The sequence below is a fragment of the Antechinus flavipes genome, chromosome 1 (genome assembly GCF_016432865.1).
Source record: "Antechinus flavipes isolate AdamAnt ecotype Samford, QLD, Australia chromosome 1, AdamAnt_v2, whole genome shotgun sequence".
NCBI lineage: Eukaryota > Metazoa > Chordata > Mammalia > Dasyuromorphia > Dasyuridae > Antechinus > Antechinus flavipes.
The window spans coordinates 63,858,113-63,885,291 of record NC_067398.1 but is presented as its reverse complement, the minus strand read 5'-3'; the positions used below and the strand labels follow the sequence as shown (position 1 = coordinate 63,885,291).

General features: G+C 35.0%; 1 protein-coding gene across 1 annotated transcript in view; it reads left to right on the top strand.

Moving 5' to 3' along the window:
* The window catches only part of EGFR (epidermal growth factor receptor), a 248,849-nt gene that overhangs the window by 168,442 nt on the left and 53,228 nt on the right, over positions 1 to 27,179 (top strand). The window contains exons 4-13 of the mRNA XM_051983949.1: positions 1,631 to 1,765; positions 4,290 to 4,358; positions 6,543 to 6,661; positions 8,282 to 8,423; positions 10,529 to 10,645; positions 16,920 to 17,046; positions 17,137 to 17,210; positions 18,337 to 18,427; positions 21,930 to 22,129; positions 24,194 to 24,326. Of these exons, the coding sequence (XP_051839909.1) occupies positions 1,631 to 1,765; positions 4,290 to 4,358; positions 6,543 to 6,661; positions 8,282 to 8,423; positions 10,529 to 10,645; positions 16,920 to 17,046; positions 17,137 to 17,210; positions 18,337 to 18,427; positions 21,930 to 22,129; positions 24,194 to 24,326 (1,207 nt within the window). The remainder of the gene's footprint in view (positions 1 to 1,630; positions 1,766 to 4,289; positions 4,359 to 6,542; positions 6,662 to 8,281; positions 8,424 to 10,528; positions 10,646 to 16,919; positions 17,047 to 17,136; positions 17,211 to 18,336; positions 18,428 to 21,929; positions 22,130 to 24,193; positions 24,327 to 27,179) is intronic.

Genomic DNA, 27,179 nt, shown 5'->3' with positions numbered 1-27,179 from the left:
TGGAATTCTACATGTCTCTTACATGTAGGATTAGCAGACTTTGGATAGGGGTAGAAAGATGGAGTTTAGAGATGGGGAAAGCTATCCTAGGGAGGAGAAACAGCATGAACCAAAAAAAAAAAAAAAAAAAAAAAAATCTGAGCTGGATGTGACCTGTTCATAGGAATCCTCTCTTTGTATCACCAGAGAGAACTTAATTGAGACTCTCAATTAAGGCTAGGATAATTGCTTTCACAGATTCACTTTTATTCTCCTGTTAACTCCCACTATATTGCCATTCCTTGGAGCAACATTTGCTCAAAATGCAATAAAAATCAACATATTTTTATCCGAGGTCAAAAATCCATTCTAAAAGTACAGATAGCTAACAGTTGGGAAACTGAGGATAAGCAGTAATAAAATTTTAAGGAAGGAATGAGACAGGGGAAGGAGAAGTCCATAAATTTACCAGATCCCAGGAACAGCAAAGTAAGAATAGTCAAACTATGCAGATCAATCCTGAAGCATTTCAATGAACCAGACAAGCCTCTAGTTATATTCTGCATGTACAGAAACTGGAAATCTTTGTGCTTTCTCTGAATCATCCATATCTCCCATCCTTTATCTGAGGAATTTCCAAACAATTTGGTTCTTTTTTGAAAATGTCTCTTTTGTGTTAGTGACTTTCATTCTAGTTCAAGTCCCCATCATCTCAAACTTTGTATTATTAGATGCATCCTTAGTTAGTGTAGATCATTGGTTGTCAAAGTGTGGTCCAGAGAATTCTGGGGATCTCTGAAACCCTTTCAGAGAGTTGATGAATTCAAAATTAGTTTTTAATCTAATATGGTAAATATCTACAAATTTAACCCTCATTAAAAAAAAAAAACTCTTTGGACAAATCATTGAGGATTTTTAATAGGATAAATATACTGAGGACAAAAGTTTGAGAACCACTAGTCTAGATCTATCCTGATTTCTAATTCACTTTACACAATGCTACCATTTTAGTCTTCCTCTAATAGGACCTTTACCATTATCATCCCTATTGTTCAAAAATCTTTACTGACTTCCAACTACCTCTATGATTCTTTAGAGACATATCTTGTGATTTCCTTGGTCTAGGGTAGTGGTTCTCAAACTTTTGTTTTCAGTATCTTTATCTTATTAAAAATTATTGAGGATCTCTCCAAAACGTTTTTGTTTATCTGGATTATATTTATAGACATTTACCAAATTGGAAATAAAAACGATTTTTGAATTTGTAGACCCTCTAAAAGGGTTTCAGAGATCCCCAGGATTCTCTAGACCATACTTTGAGAACCACTGAACTCTAGGGAATTCTTAGTGAGAAAATTATCTCTCTTCTTATGTGGCTCAGTATCCCTGCAATACACACACACACACACACACACACACACACACACACACACACACACCCCTACCTTGTGGTTCCCTGCTACTATAGGGAAAAGAAATCTCTTCCCCTTCCTTTCCATCATCTAAATCCTGTCCATATTTTAGAGCTCAAATCCCAATTCCTCCATGTCTTTCTTAGTAATGAAGATGTGCAACAACAACAACAAAAACCTTCACAAACATTGTAATTAGAATACAATTAAAGGTTGTTTTCTTTTATATATATATATAGAAATCCTTGTTGGTGGTGTTCGGTTCAACAATAATCCAGCTCTGTGTAATGTAGATACAATCCAGTGGAAGGATATTGTGGACTCCAGCTTTTTCAACAATATCTCAATAGACAATAGCAATCCTCCTAAGAGTTGTAAGTATTCTGTAAACTTCTTTTTCAGTTGCTAATTCTAGCAATTTTCTTGTTCTGGAAAGGAGAGGAAAATATTCAGTATCCTTTCTATAAGCCCATCTATCTCCTTGCCTTTTTTTATTTTTTGAAAGGTAAATGAGTTCTCAAGATTGGTAAAACAGAATCCATATAAAGGGGAGAGGGAGTGAATATACTATTATGTGAGAGAAAGTAGTCACCCTTGTAGTTTAGTGTATATTGCTGCCTGTATGACCCTAGACACGTATTTAAGCTCTATCTCAAATTTTCTCATCTGAACAAAAGAAGGTACTGAATAGTGGTTAAAATCCCTTCAGCCTCTAAATAGATTGCTCTAAACAAACAAATTGAACTCCTTTTCTCAGATCTGTATAGTGGCATAAGAGCTAAATTGGCTTTCAGGAACTATTTAAATGTGTAGGAAGAAGGTTGAATTGTCCAGGCTAGTAACCTGAACTATCACTCAAGAAACGTCTCTATAAATATCTTCTTTAATTGTTAAGCCATAAGTTAATCAGATCAGACAACCAAGAAAGCCTTTGTCTCCCCAAGTGAATAATTTCAATTAATCACTCTCTCTTTAATGATTCTTGCTATGCTTTTTACTGTCTGGACTGGGATAGGAGCTATTAGAGGTTAGTCCCTGTAAAGACTAATCATTGTCAGAATTGTTCTCTTGTGTATTTTCTAATAGGGAAGCAAACACTCTGTGCAATCTCTATGCTATTATTTCAATATAATGTGGATAGTTTTTGTCCAAAGGATGAGACTAGTTATTGCTATCAATGTCTGGTTGTTCTCAATATTCTCCATAGTCTGAGTTTGGGTCACAATGTATATGTCACAATCAAATACGTGTTGAAGAGTTAAATTGAAGTGTTTGTTTGAACTGTTATTTTACCTTCATAGTTTCTTATATAATGCTATAAAGCTAAAAAATCTAAAATAGATTGCTCATAGCAATCTATTTGGGGCTGAAGAGACCTTAAGGACTACTAAAGCAGATTCATATATTATTGGCTCTTACTAAGAATAATGTATAAATTTCACATTCATTTCAGTCTGAGTTCAACATTTTTCTATATCAATACCTGTAATCATAACATGGAATCTTAATTAGGTGGTGCAGTGGATAGAGCAACAGATCTGGAGTCAGGAGGACCTGAGTTCAAATCCAGCCTTAGTTATTTACCAGCTATATGATCCTCAGCAAGTCACTTCAATCCAATTGCCTAAAAATAAAAATAAATTATTATCCCAAATTATAACATAATCACTGATTTAATTTTCTTTTTAACCAGTTGGGTGTTTTGGTATTATCCTATGTTGTGCATCCCTGAAGGGCAAATACATATAGAATTTTTCACATGAAGAAATGACTTACAGAATTTTACATGAAACAATAAACAAAAAATTGCATGTTGCAACAATATTTACACAAAGACATGCAACAATGTACTTTCAGGTACTTAAGAAAGTTCTACAAATCAATAGTAGACTGTACACTAATGAGTTTCTTAGACTTTTGAAAAACAGATTTTTTTTTCACCTTCATAGTTAAAGATTCAATTCAAAGTCTAGCCTATACAAGACTATGTGCAATTTTTTGTATAGTTACATTCAGAAGGATTAATGTCATAACTCAAATTGGGGAGAATTTCCTATCTTCAGTGACTGACAAAGCATGAAAAAAATAAGCAACACTACAACATTATTTATTAAGCATCTATAATATGCAAGGCACTGTAGCACCCAGAATGTAAAGGTAACAGAAAATGAACAGTGTCTTCAAACTTATTTAATGATCTTTGAGAAATGCCTTAAGTACGATGTTATTCAGTTACTTCTTATATGTCAACAAGCTTATAGTGGGGCCTAGCACATAGTAGATAATTAGTAAATGTTTATTGGCTCTTGCAATAGTGCATTCAACTCTTGTAATAGGACTTCTTAAACTTTTAACGTTTTTTTAAGTTTTTAAACTTCTTTAACTTTTTTCACTCAACCCCTTTTTATCCAAGAAACTTTTACATAACCCCAAATATGTTGATATATAAAATAGGTATATAAATCAAAATTTACTGATAATAAATCATAATCTCATCATGCCCACATTCAGTTATGAGAACCCATATGGGCTTTAAGTTTAAGAAAGCTGGGCAATATCTGATAAAGCAAAGCAACATAGGGTAGTAGAAGGAAGCCTCACCTAAACATCAGGAGACATAGGATCTAGTGCCAGCCTCAGTGGATGATCTTAAATCATCTTCTCTGGGCCTTTACAAGGAAGAGATCAAACTAAATTCACTCATTTTCACTGCTAATCTTCTTAAAGTTGTTAATACCTTAATCTATTGGGGAGCTTTCATTCTTTTATCTGCAGCTAATGTTATTGCTTATTTTTTCAGTTTTTCCAGTTTGGTAATTTGGGAATAATAGACAAACTTATTTCAATTAATCATATACTGGAATTTTATTCATTTATCTTTTTCATAATTAATTTTAGGTGAAAAGTGTAATTCTACTTGTCCCAATGGAAGCTGTTGGGGTCCTGGACCACACAATTGCCAGACTTGTAAGTATATGGATTTTGTATTTATTTTTGCACTCAGTTTCTTCAAATGAATGAGCAATAATCCAAATATATTCCAGGTGGGGATAACTGCCCTCATTTCTCCTGCTGATGTGAGGCCCAAGATATTTCATGTAAAACACATTTGTAATTATTTTTTTCCACTGGATACTAATCATATAAGCTATTTTTCTGATAATGGCTTGGAGTCTATCTAGGAAGCTTACCTTATTTGACTACAGAAAACACCAGGCTTGGTGATGAACTTATGATAGCTAAAACTCAATTAAGGGAAGGTAGGGCTGTCCAGTTCATTTGAGCTGGTAGTGACTGAAGTCTTGAATATCACTTTTGGGATGAATCTATTTAGGTATGTTGGTTGTTGTGCTGACTCAGCCTACCCGGATTGTTCTTCTTTCTGGATGTTGAAGGCTGGATCCAATATTGTCGACTGATTTCAAGAACATAAATAGACCTCTCTGCCTCTTGGGTATTTAGTTCCAGTTGAAAATTAAATTTCATATGACCCTGAACTGGCTTCTGATTTCTTTTCTGAATCTATCTTGCTGTATTATCCTCCTTAACTTATGAAAAATCTCTAGTGTCAGCCCTGAACAAGGTCAATGAAAAAGGTTTAATAATCACAAAGATTACTCTTCTCAGTGTTTGTAGTGGAAAATGCTGGAGAAAAAAGTTATGAGGGGACAGTTAGGTGGTGCAGTAGATAGAGTACCAGCCCTGAATTCAGGAGGACCTGAGTTCAAATTTGGTCTTACACACTTAATACTTCCTAGCTGTGTGACCCTGTGCAATTCACTTAACCTCAATTGCCTCAGCAAAAAAAAAGGAGTTATGAAACTATGCATACCCTTTGATCCAGCAGTGTTTCTACTGGGCTTGTTCCCAAAGAGATCTTAAAGGAAGAAAAGGGACCCACATGTGCAAAAATGTTTGTGGCAGCTCTTTTTGTGGTGGAAAGAAATTGGAAACTGAGTGGATGCCCATCAGTTGGAGAATGGTTGAATAAATTATGGCATATGACTGTTATGGAGTATTATTGTTCTATAAGAAGTGATAAGCAGGATAATTTCAGAGAGGCCTGGAGAGATTTACATGAACTGATGCTAAGTGAAATGAGCAGAACCAGGAGATCATTGTACACAGCAACAGCAATATTATACGATGATCAACTCTGATGAAGGTGGCTCTCCTCTACAATGAGATGATTCAGACCAGTTCTAATAGTCTTGTGATCAAAAGAGTCATCTACACCCAGAGAGAAGACTGTGGGAACTGAGTGTGGTTCACAACATAGCATTCTAAATCTTTTTGTTGCTTGCATTTTATTTTCATCACTTTCTTTTCTAATTTGCAAGATAATTGTATAAATATGTATGAATATGATTGATTTAACATATTTCTAGCATGTTTAACATATATTGGACTATTTGCCGTCTAGAGGAGGGAGTTGAGAAAAGGGGTGGGGGAGGACTAGGACACAAGGTTTTGCAAGGGCTAATGTTGCAGAATTATCTATGCATATGTTTTGAAAAATAAAAAGCTTTAATTAAAAAAAAAATTGGGGAATGGTTAAAAAAAAAAAAAGAAAATGCTGGTGAAGTTTGTGTGTACTGTAAATACAAAGGAGGTCATGTTTGATAGACCCAACATAGAATCCAACAGGGTGTTCTAAGGAGGAAAGCATTTGTATCTGTATAAAATTGTACAGGCAAGACCAGTGTAGAGTAGAAACTCATGTGGAATCGATGAGGTTGTCAGAAGATAGTATTGCTTTACCAAAAAATCCAAAAAAAAGTAGTTCTGAGATTTCTGAAGTTCTTAAAGTCTCAGGGCAATGACCAACAAATCCTCTTTTACCTGTAAGGAGCATGGCAACACCTCCATTTATCTCCTTTCAGCTTCACAGCATTCTAACCACAATTAAACTCTCCAATATATGTATAGACTACCTACTCTTACTAGTTTTAAAACATGGCACTGGAAACTAAATCACCTGGGAAAAATACTAGCCAAAGCTTGAAAAATTTTAATTTTAATAAACATCCATTTCGTCTTTGAACCTATCCCACCTGGAAAAACATAGCCAAAAGTCTTTTAAAAAACAAAATAACAATCATGGCAAAACATTTTAATGAACATTAACCTTTCAACTTTGCTCTTTTTCAGTGACAAAAACTATCTGTGCACAGCAGTGCTCAGGACGCTGTCGGGGTAGTTCCCCCAGTGACTGTTGCCATAACCAGTGTGCAGCGGGATGTACTGGACCCCGAGAGAGTGACTGTTTGGTAAGAAGGAACTATTGGGCAACTTCAGGGCATCCCAATCCTGCAGTGTCTGATAATACTGAGCACTTTCAATTATACCAATTCTCATTTCATCCTTATATAAAATCCTGGGGAGATAGTCTCTATTAGTAACTTCATCTTAGAGTTGAGAAAACAGGAAGTTTGAGATGAAGCTCATGTCATGAAGATATGAAATGTCTGAAGCCAGATTTGAACCACCAGACTCCAAGGTTAAATACCATACCCACTTGCTGTCTCTACTCAATTTACTTTGAGATTGAACTCTCAGGGACAGTTCTTTGAGAAGAGCTGAGCGATTTGAAGACTGTTTGGTAGTAACATCATAGTTTGCTACAGAGCGTTCTAAAACCACTTTCTATTTTTCAATGTGGTGGGATCTGTAAGAAAGCCCAGTCTGCTTCAAAACTCCTAGAATGCATTTCACTTGACTAAAGGGATTCTGGATTGGCCACACACCCTGATTTAGAGCCCCTTTGGAACTGCTAGAACCATAGATTATAGATATGGACTGTATAGGAAAGGGTTCACAGCCTTCTCTGGAAGGCTTGGGAGTTTTCATGCTTTTTATCAGTGATATCTATGAACAAGACCCTCTGTCTCTCCAGTTATGCTCTGTTCCCCATGCTTGAAAGTTTTCCCTCCATCTTCTACAGGAAATCTTCCTCAACTCCTCTTAAATCCAATGTCTTCCCTTAGTTTATTTTCTATTTATCCTGTATAGAGTTTGCTTTATAAATATTTGTTTGCTTTTGGTCTCCCCCATCAGACTGGAGCACCTGAGGACAAGAGCTGTCTTTTGCCCAGTGCTTATATCCTAGTGTCTTCTATCCCAGTGCTTGACATAGTTTATTTATTGATGGATGACTTTCTACATGTCATCACAGAATAATTTTAATTCATATTAGAAATATTTCAGGAAATATTTTGCTGCCTGAGGAATAGGATCTACTTGTAGAATATATTGTAACTAGCATTCTTTTCAGGTATGGGTTGGACTAGATGGCCTTCATATCTGTGATTCATTCTTTTTTTTTTCCCCCGAGGCAATTGGAGTTAAGTGACTTGCCCAGGGTCACACAGCTAGGAAGTATTAAGTGTCAGGGCTGGTGCTCTATCCACTGTACCACCTAGCTGCATACCCTCTCTTCTCCCCACCCCCCACCATTCATTCTATTCACTCAAACTTCATTACATTTTTCTAAGCTAGGTTGTTTCCTATAGAGGAAGGTCTCTCATTTCAAGAATGTGTCCTTAAACAAGTTTTGGGGAGAATCAAATGTGTTCATTTCTCAAAAGAAATGAACTCTACTTACTAGGGCAGATCATGAGCTTCATAATCTTTCTACATCTTGGGTGAAAAGTTATCACACACTCTTCCTCTAAGCCTTCTAATATATACATTCTTCCAAATAAGTCAGGTATAATAAAGATACAAATAGAAAGGAATATTGTGAATCATTTTTAAGTGATTCATCTAAGAATCTTTCACTGAAATAAAGCATCTTCATATGGTGTAACACACAGTCCCAATTAAAGTGATTTGACCTGCTTGAAAGTATGTGCCTGGTCTCTCATTACTGATGTTTCATCTTGCAACAGGTCTGCCGAAAATTTCGAGATGAAGCCACATGCAAAGATACCTGTCCCCCTCTGATGCTGTACAACCCCACCACATATCAGATGGATGTAAATCCAGACGGCAAATACAGCTTTGGAGCCACCTGTGTACGCAAGTGCCCACGTGAGTTCACCAAATTTCCTCTTGCCAGGGTTGTCATTTAGCTTCTCGGATTTCCCTTTGAGATCTTATGATTTAGGAACCCTTGAATGGCCCTTGTAATTTATTCCATGTACTTTTGCGGGTCTCTGACGGTCACAAAGGATGTAGTTGTCATCATGAAGCTGCAAGCAGAGAGATAATGTCCTTGAAGGGAAGGAGATTTAGATTGGAAGCTCCAGCTGACAGAATTGCTTATAGGTGAGCAGCATTTTATGATAAGGACGATTATCTTAATCATTTAACATGCCAAGGGTGCCTGACCTCTATTTCTTAGGAAAATCTCCTTTTCCCAGGCTATCTTAATCTGATGTCCAGCTGGTACTTGCCAAGGGCAAGGGTTCTCAGTAGTCTCATTTTTAGGGGTCTATAGTCATTTGAATCCCTCAGTATTTATAGATAAAAACTTAGGTTCTACATTGATATCTTTTAATATTAAAGTTTTCCCCTTCCTTTCTATCTTTCTGGAGGTTCCAATCTCCTGAAAAGGAAGGAAAGGAGAAATGTTGAGGAAAAAGTGGTTTTTCATTAAAGGCCTTTCAATTCCACTTCCAATAAAAATAGAATCTGAGTGTTAGATAAATATATATGGAATAGGAAGCAAATAGCACCATGAACTAATTGACAGAATCAATCTCCATCATCTCTCTACATTAGTTGGTAATACTGAATTTAACATAAAATTGCAAGTTGACTCAGATAGGATTTTAGAAGAATCTATTCCACCTTTATACAATCTATAGATCAGCTATCTAAGGCTGCCTTGGGAATAATGATGAGTCTCTCAGCAACTATCACAATGTTTTAAAACTTATTAGGCTCTTCTGGTATGATTGTTGAATAAAGAGTGGAGATGTTTTGTGTGTGTGTGTGTGTGTGTGTGTGTGTGTGCGTGTGTGTGCGCACAGCTGAGGTCAAAACAGGTAAATTGAGTTGTCCAGTGTCACATAGTAATTTAGTAGCATACAATGACTGTTACTTTTCTTAGGTTAGTGATATGCATGCATTTTTCATGTTTTCCAATTCTGTGTAGAAAATACTATCTTCAGTGGATTAAGGGATTAAGGAAAAGATATTTCCTTTACTTGTCTACTGAAAGATTGCTGACTAAATGCTTTTAATATAAAGGGGGTTATAAGATAAGAAAGTTCAATTATATAAGAATTCTTTAAAACAATTTTTAAAAAATAATACAATCATTTATCAGTAAATAGGGTACAAAAAATCTCCATGTTAAAGCTGAATAATAGAATTTTTTTTTCAAAACCACAGAATTGACCTGACGAGTCTTTCTAAGACACCTTAAAATGCCAAATAAGAAGGATAGAACTAATGAATATAATGACAACTAATATTTAGAGGATATGTTAAAGTTTGCAAAGCACCTTGTATTTCTTAGTTCAAGTCCTGCAATAATCCTGTGCGATATGTTTTACCAATTTAATTATCTTCACCCTATAAATGAAGAAACTAAGAAGCAAAAAGGCCGAAGTGAATTCTCCAACCCACACTAGAATTTGAACCCCAAGCTCCATGACTCTAAGCCCAGCACTCTATTTTTTATTCTATCAATGTCAATAGCGATATCAAGGGAAAAGACACCCAAAGACAAGGATGAAATGCTAGAAGAAGTAATCAAAATTTATATGATTAAAAATAAATTTAAAATGTATATAATAGTTCAGATATTAGAAGATTTAAAAAAACAGGTAATTTCAAAAAATTTAGATTTAGGAATTTTAATGACTATAAGTGTTCGTTATCTATCTATTCTGAAGATTAAATGCTATTTAATAACAAATCTTTTAAATACTCAAAATGATTGAGACTCATTAGAATATACATTCCCTAGGAACTATTTACCTAAAATTTCCTATTCAATTAATTTGTTTTAATTTCATACAATGAAAGCACTGAATATATGTTTAATTTTTAATACAGTTTTATTTACAAAGTAAATAACAGGGAGAAAGCATTGTGTCCATTCCACAACTTGGATGCAATGGAACTTGGGACCAAAAATAACTACTTCTTGTTCCATGACTCTTTTTTCTTTCCCTCTTCCTTAGATAACTATGTGGTGACGGACCATGGTTCTTGTGTTCGTTCCTGTAATGCCGAGACTTATGAAGTGGAAGAAGATGGTGTCCGAAAATGTAAAAAGTGTGAAGGTCCATGTAGTAAAGGTAAGAAAGCTAGAAGAGGATATAAAGGGCCATTTTTGTTGTTCCTAACCTTTTTTTTTTAATTGGAACTTATTAAGTGCCTCCTCTTTACTTTGGGATTACAAAGGCAAATGCAATATATATATGCCCTGCAAAGAAAAAGCCTAAAAATTTGGAAATAGGATCTGATCTAAGGAAATGAGGTGAGCACAGAAAAATTCTCAATCATTTTTACTTGAAAGGAAAAATAAAATGAGAGCTGACCTTTCCCCTTAATTTTTAATAAGCTCAAGGTGAAGTCAAGATGGTAAAGAAAAGTCAAGAAGTTGCCTGAGGCTTCCCCAATTTCTCAGGAAAAAAAAAGTTAAATCAAGCCTCTCAATAGATTCTGGAGCAATAAAACTAACAAAAAGGCAGAGTGAAACAACTGCCCAGCTTCTAAATTAAAGGATGTGAGGGGTAGAAATATGATATGCTGGAAGATAAAGCAACTTGAATTACAACCAAGAATACACTACTCAGAAAAATTCAGGGGGAAAAAATGGTCATTCAATGAAACAGGGGACTTTCAAACTTATCTGATGAAAAGACCAGAGTTGAAAAGAAAATCCAATCTTCAACTACAAGACCCAAAAGAAGCATTGAAAAGGTAAACAGGAAATAAAGGGTAAAAAATATGTCACTCAATAATATTAAACTGTTTACATCCCTACATGGGAAGATGATACTTCTAACTCTTGGTAACTGTAGCCCTATTAGGGCAGTTAGGAATATATATAGACATAGAATATGGATATAAGATGAATTTAATGTGAAAATTAATGAGTGAATAAAACGATTGTACTAAAAAAGGGGGGAGACGTAAATTTCAAACATAAAATAAATATTTAAAAATAAATTTTAAAAGGAAAGGGGGAGACATTAATTACATCACATGAAGAAATGCAAAATATCTATCACAGTAGAGGGGGGAAAAGGAAAGGAGGAGAGCCTTATTCTCATCAGCTTTGGTTCAGAGGGAATAACATATACATTTAGTTAGATATAGCTTTTTATCTTATCTTTTAGGGAAGTAGGAGGGGGAAGGGGGAAAAATGAGAGGGAGCTAACAGAGAGGGATGCAAAATACTGGTAAGGAGAAAGAAAAGTAAAAGGGAAAAATAGAATGGAGAGAACTACAAAGTTCATAATCAACTTTCAGGTATCTTTGGACAACCACATGGAACGTAATTCAGGTGAACTGAGAGCTTTGCTGTAAAGGTTAAACAAGATGTCACTGGGAGGAAGGAACCCCTACCCCTGTGGACAACAAGATGGCGTTGAGCAGAAGGAGCCTCGCCCCTGTTGACTACATGGCATATCTGAGATGGGCATGACAGTCCCTGTTAGTTTAGTATGATTGGCTTAGAGATCTCTTAATATGCTGACGTAACTAAGGCTTTAAGACTGCTGGTAGAAGCTGCAATAAGTGGAATTTGCATCACCTTTACTCCCTGTCTCATTATTATTTTTGGTCTCTGCATTATTAGGCCTTGAGTTTCTGCTGCTCAGAATAGGCTTCACTTATGTGTAAGCAAGGGGCCCTAACACATAACTATGAATGTGAATGGAAAGAAATTTCCCAATAAAAGAAGCAGATAGCAGATTCCTACAATATATTATTTACAAGAAACACATTTGAAACAGAGAGATACACATAGAGTAAAAGGTAAAAAGCTGGAGCCTGGGTATCAATCCTGATCTCAAAAAAAAAAAAAAAAAAAAAAAAAAAAAGCAAAAGCAAAAAGAGATCTAATTAAAAGAGATAAGGAAGGAAACTACATCTTTCTAAAAGGTACCATAGATAAGGAAGTGTTATCAATACTACACATTTATGCACTAAGTACTGTATCCAAATTCTTAGAAAAATTGAGTTCAGGAAGAAATGGATAGCAAAACAATAATAATTAAGTACATAACCTCCCCCTATCAGAACTAGATAAATCTAACCACAAAATAAACGAGAAAGAAGTTAAGAGACTAAATAGAATTTTAGAAAAGTTAGATATGATAGGCCCAGAGAAAATAAGAATTGAAAGAATATACCTTTTCTTCTTTGGTTCATAGCACCTACACAAAAAAATGACCATGTATTAGGACATAAAAATTTTACAATCAAATGCAGAAAAGCAGAAATACCAAATAGCATCTTCTTGAGATCATGATGTTATAAAAATGACATTATAAGAGCCATGGAAAAATAGATTAAAAATTTATTGGCACCTACATAGTTTAATCCTAACAAACAAATAGGTCAGGCAATAAATCATGGAAACAATCAAAATTTCATTAAAAAGAATGAAAATGAGTCAATATATCAAAACTTATAAGATGTAGTCAAAGCATTCCTTAGGAAAAATTAATATCTCTGAATGCTCACATGAATAAAATAGGGAAAGAAGAGATCAATTAATTGGGCACACAACTAAAAAAGTTAGGGGGAAAAAACACATTTAAAATCCTCAAATAACAAATTAGAAATTCTGAGAAATCAAAGGAAAGCTTAATAAAATTGAAAGTAAGGAAACTATTAGAGTAATAAATAAAACTAAGAGCTGGTTTTATTTAAAAACAAACAAACAATAAATTAGAAGCAGCTAGGTGGTGCAGTGGATAGAGCACCACCCCTGAAGTCAGGAGGACTCAAGTTCAAATCTGGTCTCAGACACTTAACACTTCCTAGCTGTGTGACCCTGGGCAAGTCACTTAACCCCAATCATTTCTGCCTCAGCAAATAAATAAATAAATAAATATAGATTGAACTTTTATTGAATTTGTTTTTTTTTTTAAAAGAAAGAAAACCAAATAACCTAGTATCAAAAATGAAAAGAGTGAATTCATCATCAACAAAGAAGAAATTTTAGCAATAATTAGGAGCTATTTTGACTAACTATATGCCAATCTAAGTGAAAGGGATGAATATTTTCAAAAATATGTTTCTCAGAATACCAAGAAAAAAAATCTTAAATAATCCCATTAAAAAAATAAATTGAACAAACCATCAATGAACTCCCTTAAAAAGTCTTTACAAGGCCTTTGCAAGACCTAATGGATTTTCAAGTGAATTTTGCCAAACATTTAAAGAACAATTAATCCCAATACTATATAAATTAGTTGGAAAAATAAGACGGAGTTCTACCAAATTATTTTTATGACACAAATATGGTGCTGATACCTAAATTGGAAAGAGAAGAAACTGAGAAAGAATTAGAAACCAATTTCCCTAATGAATATCAAATCAAATATTTTAAATAAAACATCAGCAAAGAGATTGCAGCAATTTATCACAATGATAATACACTATGACCAGGTGGGATTTATAACTGGATTGCAAGACTGATTAAATATTAGGAAAATTAATTGAGCATAATAATTGCAAAACTAACAGAAACCATATGGTTATTTTAATAGATGTAGAAAAAAAGGTTTTGATAAAATACAGTACCCTTTGTGCTTTATGAATGTAATAGCATATTATTGCACTATAAGAAATGATGAGCAGGCAGATTTCGGAAAAGCCTGGACTTACATGAATTGATGCCAAGTGAAGTGAATTGAAACAAGAACATTGTATAAAGTAACAGCAATATTATATAATGATCAGCTCTGATAGACTTAGCTCTTCTTAGTAGTACAATGATCCAAGACAATTCCAAAAGACTTAATGACAAATGCTATTCACATCTAGAGAAAGAACTATAGATTTTGAATTCAGAACAAAGCACATTGTTTACAATTTTGTTATTTTTTGCTTCTTCTTGTTTTTCCCTTTTGTTCTGATTCTTCTTTCACAACCTGACTAATGTGGAAATATGCTTAATATGATGGTGCATGTTCTTTTTGTCTTGGAGAGGAGAGAAGGGAGGACTGGAAAAAAGGAAGAAAAAGTTTATGATGAAAACTATCTCTATATGTAATTGGAAAAATAAAATGCTATTAATTGGGGTAAGATTTTAAAAAGAGGAAAATTTTTATTTTTCATTATATCACTATGCTCTGTTTCCACTTAGTGTCCCTTTTGCATCCTAGGATGCTATCTCTCTCTCTTTTTTTTTTTTTTTTTTTTAAGCATGGTTCAATATGATTGATCTGATTTTTTTTTAAATAACTTTTTATTGACAGAACCCATACCAGGGTAATTTTTTACAACATTATCCCTTGCACTCACTTCTGTTCTGATTTTTCCCTTCCCTCCCTCCACCTCCTCCCCTAGATGGCAAGTAGTCCTTTACATGTTAAATAGGTTACAGTATATTCTAGATACAATATATGTGTGCAGAACCAAACAGTTCTCTTGTTGCACAGGGAGAATTGGATTCAGAAGGTAAAAATAACCTGGGAAGAAAAACAAAAATACAAATAGTTTATATTCATTTCCCAGTGCTCTTTCTTTGGGTGTAGCTGCTTCTGTCCATCCTTGATCAATTGAAACTGAATTAGCTCTCTTTATCGAAGAGATCAACTTCCATCAGAATACATCCTCAAACAGTATCATTGTTGAGGTATATAATAATCTGGTTCTGCTCATTTCACTTAGCATCAGTTCATGTAAGTCTCGCCAAGCCTCTCTGTATTCATCCTGCTGGTCATGCCTTACAGAACAATAATATTCCATAACATTCATACACCACAATTTACCCAGCCATTCTCCAATTGATGGGCATCCATTCATTTTCCAGCTTCTAGCCACTACAAACAGGGCTGCCATAAACATTTTGGCACATACAGGTCCCTTTCCCTCCCTCCCTTTCCCAAAGTATCTCTTTGGGGTATAAGCCCAGTAGAAACACTGCTGGATCAAAGGGTATGCACAGTTTGATAACTTTTTGAGCATAATTCCAAATTGCTCTCCAGAATGGCTGGATGTATTCACAATTCCACCAACAATGTATCAGTGTCCCTGTTTTCCCACATCCCCTCCAGCATTCCACATTATCTTTCCCTGTCATTCTAGCCAACCTAAGATACTATCTCAAGACCATGAGAAGGGGTGCAGGGCCTCCTCATTTGTGACAGGCTATGGGAGAAAATGTTTGATTAGAGATGTAGAGAATGTGGAAAATAGATATATCCCAATGGACAACTTCAAGTTTTTCTCTCCCCAAACTATCTAATGGGGTGTGTGTGTTAACCAAGAATCTGTGATCCTGTCAACACTGGTCTATTCTCAAAGTGAATATTCCTTCCACTAAAACATCACAACCTACCTTCTGTGAGTCAATGGGGTATTGTGGTAATTATGATATTAAACTGGACATCTTAAAGACCTGCTTAAAATACTACTTGTATTATATAATTTTTAAGAAATATTTTGGCAATTATATTTCAATACATCCTCTTTTTTTTGGTAATCTAGTATATTGATTTTATGAATTTATAAGTACCCTCCTAAAACAAAGTCTATAGGTTTCACCAAACTATCAAAGGAATTGAGGACACAAACTCTTACTATACTAATGCAGATCTGGACAGACTTTATGCTCACTGCTCTCCCTTCTTTCTTTAATTCCTCTCTCCTTTCCTTTCTTGCTTCATTCCTTCCATCCCTCTCTTCTTCCTTTTCTTTTTTTTCCCTTTCAACCTCTCTTCCTTCCCCCTTTTTTTCTTTCATCCCTCGTGCCTGATAATTGTATTTATGATGTTATTAATAATTGCTTATTGATAAATACATGAAAGCACCACTGCTGTAAAATTTTATAATATTACTGAACAAAGAGGGAGACCTTAAAGAAGTCTATTACACTTCCTTGGACTGGAAGTTATCCCAAAATAAATGTCATTTTACAAAGGAGCAAACTGAGACCCATCCAGGGAGATGAAATAAATAGTCCCAGATCACACTGGTGTCAGAAATGTTAATCTAATATTCTTTTCTTATGGCAACGATGGAAAAGGGAGAGGGAAAGGGTGATGACAAATAATTGTGTTTAGTGACATGTTCAGCTGCTGAACTCATCCTATTTTACATGCCTGGAAGTGCCAGGGTTAGTGGTCACCAAATGAATGTTGCAATATTGAAACAAATAAGATTGTTGAACTGAATCTCTCTTGTTTATTTCAATGATGGATTCTTCCTCCTATCTAAATGGGATTTAAATGGTAGTAATCCACTGATAGCAAAACTAAATGAAGGTTATTTTTGCTTTGAGAACTTTGTGGAAAGCCAAAGGCTGTAAGGCAGACATTTTAAAGTTCATCTGGAAAGTTACTCATTCTAGAAATCTGGATCAAATAATCATGACTGCTTTCCTCATAGTTTGCAACGGAATAGGAATTGGTGAATTTAAAGATGTCCTCTCCATCAATGCGACAAACATCAAACAATTTGAGAATTGTACCACAATCAGCGGCGATCTCCTTATCTTGCCTGTTGCATTTAAAGGGTAAGAAGTTTATGTTGGAGGGAATGAACAGAAAAAGTATGCTTCTATTGGGTCTGTTCAGTGAATGATAAATTTCTATGTTTTTTTCAGTGATTCCTTCACACATACTCCACCGCTAGATCCCAAAGAACTGAATATTCTCAGGACTGTGAAGGAAATATCAGGTTTGTACAAAACCTCCCCAAAAAAGCATTCAGTGTGAGAACTAGACTCAAGCTTAGAGGACGTCTAATAAAAAAATCCCTCATTTTATAGATAAAAAACAGATCCAGAGAAGTAAAGTGACATTTCCCAAGGTTAAATGGCTACTAAATGAAGGGATTTTGACTAGAAATTAAATCTTCCACTACTCTCATGGAATCTAGTTCAATAATTAAATATATATTCATATGTCTGTACGTAACCAGTCTTATAATCTGAGGTTAAAAAAGGAACCCAGTCCTCAGACAATATTCACTTGAAATTTCATCATTTAAAATCAATTTTAAAAACAATGATGCCCTTGCTCCTAGTTTAGATTGTTTCCCATAAGCTTCTGTATCATCCCAGTAGCCTTACATCTATTTTGCTTAAGGGAAACAGGATTACATTCAGAGCAGTCAGAGAATTCCCTGTTCTTTCCCTGTTTTACAGAGTCAGTAATTGAGTCCTCCTTAAAGGAATGGAAGTTACAATAAAGCATCAGGCAAAGATGAAGGATAATTTTCATTATTGTGGGAGGGTACACCTTGGTGACAGACAAAACAAAAAAGACCATCCCTGAGGTTGGACGGGGGCTACAGAAGAGACATTGAACAGATTTTGTTGTAATTTTGCATAGGCCCATTCCTCTACATATACAGGGAAGAAGGAAGGACCTAACTTAGTATTTTGGCATGTATTCCTGTTGAAATTTCATGAAAAATCAGATAAATGTGTAACTGCTTTTAACTAGTTTTTTTCTAAGGACATTACATGACCTGTAAAGTACTTTTTATTTTGTTAATTTAAATTTTGTCACTCTTCATTTTTTATAAAATTGACATAGATTTTTATTAGTCTTTTCAAATAACAACCTTTTATTTTACATTTAATTTCTATAATTTGTTCAAGTTTTTCTATTTCTTCTCTATTTTCAAATAATATATCCTCTTTTATGTTTATTTGGCTTTCTAATTTTTATTCAGTTCATCCCTTTTTCTATTTTATTGATGCATATTTATAGGAATGTGATTTCTCCCCTCCTCCCCCTTTGGGAACTACTACTGCTAACTCTAAATCTATGATCCTGTGAAACATATTGACTTACAGGATTTTTGCTGATTCAGGCTTGGCCTGAAAACATGACTGACCTTCATGCTTTTGAACATCTGGAAATTATACGGGGCCGAACAAAGCAACAGTAAGTAGCCAGCAATCCTAACCATGGGTATGTAGTAATATCTAAGATCATGAGAACCAAACCTTATCCATTTTGAATACCTATTTACCCAGGGTCACATAAAAATTTCTCTGGCAAAAACGGGTTCTGTGTAGGAAAAATTTCTTTATCAATGTGTAAATTACCAAGTAAACTCAAGTCTGGTAAAAGCTTATTTCTTTCAGATTACAAAACAGTTATACCTCTTGATCCTCAAGTATAGTTACTCTGGATCTCTTCCCCTTTGGCCAGAAATTTATTCAATTTAATTAATGTAGTAAGCATTTATTAAGCACCCACTATGTTCAAAAAGCTATGATATGCATTAGAGATATGGAAATAACAAGAAATGGTTTGTCCCTAAGGTAAGGAGCAGATTCAGAGCTTATAATATGAATCAGAGAGGCAAGTAGAAAATACAAATAATTTCTGGGGAGTGAAAAGAACACTAATAACTGGAGGAATTGGGAAAGATCATCAGTGGCAGGTAGAACCTGAGCAAAGCCTGGAAGGTACAGAATAATTTAGGAAAGAGCATATTTCTTATGTTTCTTATATTCACATCACTTCAGAATATCATCATATGCAATATACATTGGAATATTCTGTAGGAACCTTACCAACAGTCTGTCTTTGTGGGTCCTTGCGAGGACCGTTTTCTTGAGCCCTGATGCTAGATTGTGCTTAAAGTCTTTGCATGGTGACTGGAAATGAGGCAAACTCAGGACATCCAATTTATAGGATGCACATTGCGATGAGTCACTATCTACCTTTGGGAAGCCAGCTTCTGTTCTCCAGTTCCAGATAACTCTGGAGCATCTCATCTGCTTCTCTTGAGCTATGGGCATCTAACCTACACTTTGCTGTTTGCCAGTAACTATTCCACATTTCACATTCAGTGATTTCAAAAGGCCCATCCAACAATTTTGTATTTTGTAAATTGTTTATATCCTCAGTCCTTAGCACAGTGATTGGCACATTGTAGTTATTTAATAAATGCTTGTCAAATGAGTTGAATGAATGAATGGGGAAAGGGAAGAGGAGATAAGTTTACTTTTTTAAAAAAACTGTAAAATTGTGGTTCACCTATGGGTTTGCTGAATAGCCTTCACTGCTATGCTGATATTAGAATCCACAGAGGGAAGGCATGATGCCAGGAGACAATTTGTAGCCAAAATGTTGTGTCTGGGGGCATTGTACTGATATGGAGAAAATTTGCTCGTGAGAAAATCAGAACATTCATCCTTTCCCAGAGTAGGAGATGGGTAAGAGCTGCTGACTTTAGCAGTCAGGGTGGCCAAGCAGTGATTCTTCAGTCTCGGGATGTTCTAATTTCACTGCTCCTTGTTCGTTAGACCTCCAGGAGTGTGGCAATTGAAAGAGCTCTTCAAACCATCCACGGTGGACTTGGAAGATGAGAGTATTCTCAGGAAGGACCCTTTAAGCTTATCTTCTCAAACCTGTATGGTTTGGCTTAACCCATTGGTACAATTCCCTTTCCCTATTCGTGAGAATAACTCTTGTAATGACATACCCAACAATGCTTATCTGGACTTTTTTTGAAAACCTCCAAAGTGGGAGACTCTCCAGAGACTGTAAGAGAGTCGAGTTGTTGATGGTAATTTGGTTGATGCCTTCCCCACAAATTTCCTATGCTTTGGGTGGGGAGGCTAGATCACTTACCACTATGGGTTTGGCATTGTGTTTTGCTTTCTCTTCTGTTTTCTTAAGAATGTTTTTGTTTATTTATTTTTTTTTTTAGTTGGAGAAAATCAAAGTTCATTTTTATATCAGAATTTTTCAGAGTTTGGGAGTTTTTTTTTTTTTTTTGAGACTTTGGATTTGAGTTGTTTGGGACTTACTTTAGATCAGGGATTCTTAATCTTGTTTGAGACAAGGGACCCTTTGATATTTTAATAAATATTATATATATGTGTGTGTGTGTATGTGTGTGTGTGTGTGTGTGTGTGTGTGTGTGTGTGTGTGTGTAAAATCAGAATCATAGAATAATATTACAGAATTATCATAGAATACTTTGGAGAAAAGAGACCCCTTTTCTGGATGTATACAGGTATAATTTTTTAGAATGCTAATTACAGTTAGAGTTTAGTGAAAAAAGAAAAAAAATCCCATTCAAATTCAGGACCCCCTGAAATTTATCCATAGTCCCCATGTTAAGAGCTCTATCTTAGAATATCTCAAAAGCATATTTGCTGCTTATGTTTCTGATATTCCACATCAATGAGAGTGGTTTATATGTTAGAATGTGTCTTCTCACTACAGTGAAATATAATTATCTACTTCTGTTTCTAATCATTGACCCATCGTTCAAAATCAAATAAGAATAAATTGTGATAGTGAATAGTGTAAAAAAGGCAATTTTATTCAAAGAGACAATGAGTTTCTATAGAGAATTATTTACTCTACCAGAAATTTTCTGTAATCAATTTCTATTTTCTGTAACTCTAAGACATAGCAGAGTAAGTAGTCACCTAATTAATGCACCTTGAGAGGATAATGGGCAGCAAGCCCTATACAATATTCTCAATTGTCCCATATGCCATTCCAGTATCTATCCAGTCCTTTAGGATTTTCTAGGAATATTCTAACTCTCCTGAGAAGAGTCACCGATTAAGCCCTTATCAACTGAGACCTTAGTAATGAATGAACTATTTTTCAAGTATGGACAAGAATTATACTCAAGATAGGTAACCAGGATTTAGGAGAGGATATCACAGAAAGGGAAAAGATGTGAGAGCTCAATTCACTATCAGTCAGAATTCACTGACATGCAGCCATTCCAATCTCTAACTTCCAAGTAGAACTAAGCTGGGGGTCCTATTTAGATTTATAAAAGATTGGAAAATTCTGACTTTCCTGGACAAAAAATAATAAAGCCTTTCAAAGCTGTTTATTTAATGCTAATTTCCTATAGTCTCTAGAAGCCACAGTGCATGCCTCCCAAGAGTCTAGTTCTCTCTGCAGTGTATATAAACTTGGGGCTGAAAAGAAGAATAGGATCTCCTTAAAAACCAAGATGCTTCTCAGCAATGCTGCTTCTTTTGTTGAAATTCTCTCTCTCTCTTTTTTAAACTTTTTATTTTCAAAACATATGTATGGATAATTTTTTTCAACACTGACCCTTGCGTAGCCTTATGTTTCAGATTTTCCCCTCTTTCTTCCCCCTACCCCCTCCCCTAAGTGGCAAGCAATCCAATATATGTTATACATGTTAAAATATGTTAAATCCAATATGTGTAAACATTTATACAATTCTCTTGCTGCACAAGAAAAATCAGATCAAAAAGGAAAGTAAGTGAGAAAGAAAACAAAATGCAAACAAACAACAACCAAAAAAGTGAGAATGTTTTGTTGTGATCCACATTCAGTTCCCCCTTCCCCACTCCTATCCCCAGAATTTCCTTTTCTTAAAACTGATTTATAATTTTATATTACAATGCTATCTTTTCTCTTTTCATTTCAGTGGTCAGTTTTCTCTTGCTGTTGTTGGTTTGGACATAACTTCCTTGGGCTTACGTTCCCTTAAGGAAATCAGTGATGGTGATGTTGTCATTTCAAGAAACAAACAACTCTGCTATGCAAACACAATAAACTGGACTAAACTGTTTGGAACAAAAAGTCAGAAAACCAAAATCACAAACAACAAAGATGAAAAAGAGTGTCGTAAGTGATTGTCCCCTGCTCTGTGTGCTTTTAGGGCAAATTCTGTCACAATTAAAGTTGGCCCAAATGGAACGGGATTTCTTGGTAGGCTTCCCTTCAGTGGAATAACCGCTAGTCAAGGATATTGTAGAAGCAATTTTTGTTGGCAACTTGATGGCCTTTGGGGCTGTTCTTTTAAACTCCAAAATTTATAATTGTCAAGTTGATTAACTGGCTATGACTCAAAGAAAGATATTGCTCTCACTTAGATGTCTAAATCATCCTTCAGATGATGATTTAAGTAAACCAAGGGATCCCTAGTCACTAACTTATCCATCCATTTATGTGATACAGACTAAATTTGTTTTTATCAATTCTTATTTCAACTAAGTTTATCTAATGATGAGTTTTCAGTGATGAAAATAATCAACATTCAAACTAAAGATATGAATAAAGTCTTTTCTGTATATCAATCAAATTTCCAATTTAAATACTTCCATTATTGTGGTTCTTCTGACTTTATATATAATAAGTCTTTTAAGCTTCAGTACCTAAAACAGAATAATCTCTCTTTGCTGCCATAACTCCAATAACCCCTGCCCCTTCTCTGCTTTCCCAAACACTATTTTGGTATAATAAATAGATTAAAATTTTCAAGTTAAAAATCAGTAGTATTTTGCATAACTACTTTTTAAGAATTCTCACTTCCTAAATCTTCATCATAGAGATGGTAACACATGAGCATTCCTATGATATAGGATAAAAAAAAATCTATATTATAAATGCAGAAGGTAGAAATTGCAGCCAAAGTGCACAATTTTGATGAAAAAGGAAGTCTTTTAGTAGTCTACAGGGTGAGACAAGTCCACAGTACAACAGTCAAAAAACAAGTAATCATCAAGTCACTGCACTAAGCTTTTCAGTGATGGGGGATTGACTGCCCTCTGATTAAAACTCTCAGTGTTTTTAGAGTCTGCTTGAAGACAGGTATTACAATGCCTGAATTGGTGGAGATAATAATACTAATACTATTGAAAAAGATGATGATTGATTGATGAAAAACTGAGGCTGAGGATGATTAAATGACCTGTCCCACAACTAGTCAGTGTCTTAAATAAAAATTCGAACCTTTCTAACCCCACATTCAACATTCCATTAGCCACACCACCTAGCTACCCTATACAGTTCCACCAAATTGCATAGCTATAATAATATCATCTTATTCTGCTGGGGTCAGATCATGTTTGAAATATTTTGCTCAGTTCTGGACAGCATAGTTTAGGAAAGTAGAGACAGACTATGATGAGAGAGATGGTGAGGAAAAAAGAAAAGAAAACCATGTCATGAGCATCATCCTGGGGAAAAAACTTAAACATCTTAAAAATTTGGAGGACTAAAATTTGGAAATGGGATTAGATCAATTCTGCATGATCTCAGTAAGAAGAATGGGTACCAGGGGGAATATTTGTGTTTGGCATAAGAAAAAACTAGCTAAAGACAACAAGATGACCTGGTAGACAGAGCACTGGGCTTGGAGTCAGGAAAACCTAGATCCAAATCTACCCTCAGACATTTATTAGGTATGTGACTCTAGATAAGTCTCTTAGCCCATTTCCCTCAGTTTCCTCAATTGTAAAATACTAATAATTTTAGAACCCATCTCTCAGGATTGTTGTGGGGATCAAATGAAAGAATATTTGTGAAGCCCTAAGTGCATTTCCTGGCATATGGTAGATTACTGATCATTAGAATATGCTGCCTTTGTGGGGAGTACTTTCTGATTGAATAAGTACATGTCCACTTATTGGAGATTCTTAGTCACGTGCTTCAGAACATAAACCAAAGGCTGGAAGAGATCTCGGAGGCCATCACTTTAAAGATTAGGAACCTGAGGTGTAAGAAGTGAATTTGCTTAAGATCACATGGGTTATAAACTCAGATTGGAATTCGGTCCTCCTAACTCCATCTAGCTGTCTCTCAGTTTTTGAGATTCTGTGAAATATTGCACAACACAAAAGCCAGAGGTTTCATGTCCTAAAACAACTGGTGTACTTAAGGCTCTTCACTGAAACTTGTTTTCTTCAGAGGCTCTGGAGCATGTTTGTCATGCATTGTGCTCATCTGATGGTTGCTGGGGTCCAAAACCAAGTCACTGCTTGTCTTGTCGCCATGTAAGCCGTAACAAGAAATGTGTCGCAAAATGCAACATTTTTGAGGGGTAAGAAATTTTTTTCTTTGGAGTTCTCTGTTGAAGTCAAAAAGGAAAATATTCACTTGACTGCAAAGATTAAATTTGAAAGGTTCATAGTTGTTTTCATGTCTTCCCCATAAAATAATAGCTCATTATGTCATACCTTAAGGTTTCCAAAGTAATTTCCCCCATCCAATTCAATGTAGTAGAATTCAATGTAGTAGAAACAAAAGCTATGCTCCTTTTATTTGTACCTGAGATTTCATCCTTGTGTAGAATACCTCCACTAATGAGGGGATTTATGAGGCTAAGTGGCTTGCCACTGGTCACTCAAGGAGACCAAGTTTAGTTTTTCCTTATTTTGAAGCTCTAAGCACTGTTTCGCTGCCTCTTTACCCACATTCACAGAGGTAGCAAATAAATGTCAGAGTCACAGTTTTAACTCATCTTTTGAGAGAATTTTCTTTCTGCCTTGTTTATAACTTAATAATTTATAATCACCACAATAACAATAAGCTAACATTTATGTAATTTAGGGTTTGCAAAGTGCTTTGCATGTTTTCTCATTTGATACCCTGCTCAGAATCACTGAACTGAATTGGAAGGAAACTCATTGGCTATCCAAATCCTAAACCATCCCAAACAAAAGAATCTAACAAATATCATATTAATAAATATTCAACCATCATATGCTCAAAGACTCCCTGTGATTAGAAATCCACTTTCCCCTGGTGCATCCTATACTATGTGGTAGAACTATAAATATTACAAATTTAGGAACCCAAGTAAGTGTGTCCACTTGTACTCCTAATTTCTAAATTATTTATAAAAATTTCTGAAGAATTTCTAAGAATTGATCAAAATAGCCTCTGGGTATCACCTTCAACAGTGAGGTGAATTTAATGCCAATAATTGAAGGATTAAGTATCTTTCTAAGAAGATCCACTTTGGGCTTTGTTTTGTTTTTTAATCACACCATGAAGATGATTCTGGGTAATCCTTGTCTCCACATATTAGCACAATTTATGCATGTTTGTGTTTATGAATTCCCAGACAATGTATTGAATTATCTGTTCCTTATTACCATTCAGTTTGAAACCCAAGTCTCAGGTGTGTCCTATGAAGACTTATTTTACCCTCAAGATTAACCTTAAGGCTTTCGATGATAATGGTGTTTGTAATTCCTAACCTACCATAGAAATTGAATTACTATTCTCTGGAGGGGTGGCAGGTTTACACTCATTATAATCCAACCTAAAACAAATCCAAGTAGCTGAGTGGGATCATATTTCCTCTTTATTTATCCTCTTTCAGCGACTTTATATGTTTGTTGAGAAGATCAAATGAGAAGAGGTACATATGGGAAAGTACTCTGTAAAGTGCTATAACAAATGCTGAGAATTTACCTTTGATCTCAGCACATTCTGCAATACCTTCTTAGTTTAAGAAATCAAAATTAGCTAAACTCCAGGCTTTCTCTGTATCTTAAGAAATTAACATCCTATAAAGTCTCAGTCACATATATTATCATCTTTATTCATTTCTTCATCCTAAGATTTGAAAAGTTATGCATCCTGATTCAGAACTCTTTGTTAAATAATTTTTCTTGAAATGCAAAACAAAATGTTCTGCAAATACCACAGGATCATGTTTCCTCACTTAGCCCATCAACTGAAGAAGATGTATTCTTCAGGCCTTGGCTTCATCTTTCAGGATGTTCCATTTTCCCCCTCAAGTAGTAACTCTGCTTTTCATTCATTACTTCTAAGGCCTGCTTCCTTCAAACTTCTGGTTTTTGTTTCATTATAATCTTCTCAAATGCAATTGCCCACCTCCAAATTCGGATCAATTTACAAGTCTTGGGGCAGAGGGATTTATTATCAGTGGGCATCAACTTTCTGGATATATGTTTGTCTAACACCAAAACAGCTGCTTAATTTATTTATCACAATGTGGGTATTATGCATAAAATTGGATTTTCTGCAAAATAAATCACTTCATGTGGATTCAAGGAACTTGCTGGGAAATTGTGGTGAAATTATAGATACATGTATTGGTTATTTATTCTTGTGGAGGTGTTGATACCCTAGTCTCACAAAGGAAAGAATAATGCTTCCTTTCTCATTATCTATAAACTTTTATGTCTCCATTACAAACACAAAAAGGCTCACTTTTAGGCAAGACCCTATGTAAACAATCTCAGAGTGGAAAAAACCTAACAAAACTTTATGCTATTTTAACTTCCATTTCAAACCCATTGCAATGTTTAGTGTCCCTCATTATTTCCCTTCTCTCTGCTTCAGATCCTTCAAAAAAAGGAGGGCTTTAGACAAGATCTTCTGTCTTGGGGTTTGTTTGGGTTTTTTTTTTTTTAATGTTGGGTCTGAATCTCTTATTGCACCTTAAAACCATTTATTTCTACTCTAATTTCAATAGAAAAAATTATAATCATAAGCTCTAGAGTAGGAAGCAATCTGAGAGAGATCTTTTCTTAAAGATGAGGAAGGTAGTTTACAGGGAATTGAAGTGACGTTTCAAATGTCTCACAGCTACTAAATATCATAACAGGAATAAAGAATCAGTTATCATCTTTTGAATAGCTATGTTTCATCTGTTTGAGATGAGACATCATGATAGAGTGAACAGTAGCCCAGTTTCAAAGTCAGGGAGATATGGCATCAGTCCTGACTTTGACACATAAAAGTCATATAAACATGATGGAATAGCCTTATTTTTCAGGACTTCAAGTATTCTTGAGCTGAATTTGTTTCAGTGGAAGGAGTTTTCATACTTCACTCAAGGAAAAAAAAATTAGAACATTATTTTTGCCCCCCAAAGATTTTAAATACATATAGAATAAAGCTATAGGGCATCTATTTC